This window comes from Athene noctua, chromosome 22, assembly GCF_965140245.1.
Source record: "Athene noctua chromosome 22, bAthNoc1.hap1.1, whole genome shotgun sequence".
NCBI classification, from domain to species: Eukaryota; Metazoa; Chordata; class Aves; order Strigiformes; family Strigidae; genus Athene; species Athene noctua.
In genome coordinates, this window is record NC_134058.1 from 5,062,913 (window position 1) to 5,066,482 (window position 3,570).

Sequence of the window (3,570 nt, forward strand, 5' to 3'; positions counted from 1 at the left end):
TTGACTGTGTCTTCCTTCCCCCATCTGGCAATGCCTGTGGATTTCAGTGGAACCTGGAACCTTATCAGCAATGACAACTTTGAAGGTTATATGGTGGCCTTAGGTAGGTGAAAATACCTGATTCTATCCTTCCTCCCTTACCCTATAAGGTCCTCCTGGATTTTAAGAGTCTGAGTTCTTCTAAAACCTGGATATTGCTGAAGCTTTTTTCTTCTGAAATACCATGGAAGGATTCTTGATTATTCACAGACAGCATTAACTGTATTTTAACCTGTCACTCAAGTGTCATTGCAACTTTCATGAATTTCTCAGCCTAATGCTTGTTAAAAGTAGAATTTTTGTACAACTTTCATCAGAGACAGGGAAGATGTCCTGCCCACTCAATTTCTCTTACTTTTGAGCACAAACTTACAGAATCTATGCCTAGGGTTAATTAAATGTTAAGTAACAAAAAAAGTGCTTGGGTATTTGCCACTTCCAGGCAGTTGTTTAGGGTAGTGTTGTTTATCTTTAAACAGCTTGCAAAATTCTTCTCTTATTACTGTGACTTGTTGATAAGTCTCTCTAACTGTCCCTTTTCTGGAGTGCTTGAAGGTAACCTCTTACCTTGCTCAGATCTTTAGAGAGAAAGATTAACAGTGCTTCAATGGGGAACTAAAGAAAGTTCTCAGTACTTTATCAGCCTTCTTGTACAAGACTCATTACAGACTGTGACAGCAGGCAACCTCGTGTGCTGCCTTCTCTTCTCCCTACCTACCCCCCACCTTTCTGCCTTTTTGACTTGTGTAAACTGATGACCAGCAGTGTCCCTTGTTGGTTATTGTATACACAACTAGAATAAAATCAATTTTCTGGCTGTATCTATGCTGGGTGACCTACTTAAATTGTCTAGTTGGTATCTTTAACATAGGGAAAGAACTATTGTCTGTTTCTAATCCTGCTGTATTATCAATTAGAAAAAAAGAAAGGGGGCTCCCATAATGAGAATTTATTTCTCAGTTTGAATATTAAGTAATATACTTCAAATGCATTAATGTCTTCCAATGGAATAGAGTTTCTGTTTGCTCCTTGGTAATAAACATTATCCAGCTAAATAGAGAGCTTTAAAAAATGAAATATAACAGCCAATCTTGTGAAAAATGCAATTTGTTTTCAGTGTGTAATTGGGGGAACTTACTTAAAAGGCAAAGAATCTTGTTGATGATTTACAACCTATCTTCAATTACTCCTGCTTGGTTGCCAGTATACTGAACAAAACATGGACTGAAATCAATACCGTAGAGCTAGACTGAGAAACTTTTCTGCCAGGGTATGTAGAGTGAGGAGGCTAATATCCGATCAGCTGAGTAACTAGAGGGTTAGGGATGAGGCCATGGCCATTCCAAGCCTAGCCCTTCCTTCAATTTAATACCTATCTCTAAAGAATAGATTTGTATGTAGTTTGTATTTCTATATTCTTATAACCATGTTAAGGCTTAATGGGTATGGCTGTTGCCAGTACTGAATTCCAAGCCCTCTATGCTAAAATAAACTGGTAACCGTGTGAAAACATGACTGACAGATTCTGGCACTTCTGTAATGAAGTCCTGCTTCAAACACAGACTGCAAAATGAGCCATATGGTTCAACACACGGTAGCTGAACACACCCTGTCAGGGAGATCACAACCTCAGCCTGTGTGAAGTGAGAAACTTCTAGTGGTCCTATAAAATGATAGTTTTAATCTAGGTGATGAAAACAACTAAACTTAATTAATTCACAACCCGCCATTTTACCCATCCCCCTTCCTGAAAACCTAACTCTGGGCTTGCTATTGAGATGCAGTGTAATTCAGTTGCCTGTCAAATAGATGGCCGGTTCCTCTAAAGAAACTTGTATTCACTAGAGAAATAGAAAAAGCTCTAGAAGCACTGCTTTAAGCTTAGTATTACTAAAACCATCAGAATTTTGTAAAAGCTGACAGACCATTACAGGTAACCAGGAAACCTTTTGACAAATGTGATGTTTTCTAGTTGCACTTAAAAAGTGCTAACAGCGAGTGGAATGTCCTGAAAACAAGCCCAAGTAACTAATTAATTTTAGGACTACCCTTCATTTTAACCTATTTAAGGTATAGGGTGCAAAGATTCCTTCTTAATTCATAATGCCTTTCCTCTGACAAAGGATGAGAACAGGCATTAACTATTCCCTCTAGCTGAGTAGGGGGTAAGTAAGTCTGAGATGAAGCTTAGGGTTCTGTGTGAGGGAAACCAACTCTATCTAACTCCTAAAAGGAATCTTCTGACTTCAAGTCCTAGAAATCTTGCATAGGAGTTGTGCAACCATTGAGTAAACTGGTTTCCAAAGAATAAAATGTACAACAACATGACAGGGTCTGTGTAACATACAGCTTTAAAAAAACCAAACCCAAACCACCAACAAAACCTTGCATAGCAGTAAGGTCAAACTATCTAAGAAATCTTCTAGAAGTAATAATTTGTTGTCAAAATGGCTGATGATAAACACAACGCTGACCTTTTTGCCTCCTGTCCAAGGTATTGACTTTGCAACACGCAAGATAGCAAAAATGCTGAAGCCTCAAAAAGTGATCAAACAAGATGGTGATTCATTTTATATCCACACTACTAGCACATTCAAAGATTATTTGCTTCAATTCAAAATTGGAGAAGAGTTTGAAGAAGATAATAAAGGCCTGGATAACAGAAAATGCAAGGTAAGGCTGAGTGCGTAAAATCAAGAGGCTGTGACAAAATTAAGGTGCTGTGATGAATCCAGCTACTTGAGCTGGAATTGTTTCAAGAATACTATTTGTAATGCGACATAGAGGTAGGAGCCTGACTTACAGACAATGAGTTTCACTTTCCCTCAGGAATAGTATTTAGGTCCCCTTTTATCCAGGAAAAAAGGACATTTTTTTAAGAGTATACTGCAAAACTGACACAAAGATATTCAGAAACACTTTTTTTTCCTCTTTCACAGAGCATAGTTACCTGGGAAAATGATAAACTTGTCTGTGTCCAGACCGGTGAGAAGAAGAACAGAGGCTGGACTCACTGGCTTGAAGGAGATGACCTCCACCTGGTATATTCTTCAGATTTCTACTAATTCTGTCTCTATATGACAAAAATAAGTTCTATAGTGTGGTCATGGTGTGCACAAATTGTCTTCTAGCTCTGTAGTATTTGTAATGGGTGGTACATAGTGAGCCTATGCTGCTTTGATTTTGGTTTAGCTGGAACAACTTCACTGTTTCACTGTCTTGTATAGTTAAATTCAGAATGTTAAGCATAACCTATCAGCATGGCAGCAGAGTTGTGGTAAGTAGTCATGGCAAAGGATCTAGGTTCACTTTTAGAAGCAGTTCATTTGATTACTATATAAATCTATACTTTTGTTTTGCCTTTTTTTGGTAGGAGCTTCGTTGTGAGAATCAAGTATGTAAACAGGTCTTCAAGAGAGCTTGAATATGTGTACTGGTTCCTACATGGAGAGACAGATACATATGGGAGACGATGCATCTGCCTGCCCAGTGATGGCTGCATGGACTGAGTCCCTGTACCCATTAACCTAA

At 38.4% G+C, this 3,570-nt stretch overlaps 1 protein-coding gene across 1 annotated transcript; it reads left to right on the top strand.

The window, feature by feature from the left end:
• Positions 1–3,570, top strand: RBP7 (retinol binding protein 7). The gene is made up of 4 exons (XM_074924897.1): positions 1–103; positions 2,534–2,712; positions 2,979–3,080; positions 3,413–3,570. The coding sequence occupies exons 1-4, from the start codon at positions 31–33 to the stop codon at positions 3,461–3,463; spliced, it is 405 nt and encodes a 134-aa protein (XP_074780998.1). The 5' UTR covers positions 1–30; the 3' UTR covers positions 3,464–3,570.

Coding starts and splice junctions, on each gene's coding strand:
- RBP7 (XM_074924897.1), top strand. CDS start 31: ATGCCTGTGGATTTCAGTGGAACCTGGAACCTTATCAGCAATGACAAC. Junction 2,713..2,978: donor TGGATAACAGAAAATGCAAG/GTAAGGCTGAGT, acceptor CCTCTTTCACAG/AGCATAGTTACCTGGGAAAA. Junction 3,081..3,412: donor AAGGAGATGACCTCCACCTG/GTATATTCTTCA, acceptor TTTTTTTGGTAG/GAGCTTCGTTGTGAGAATCA.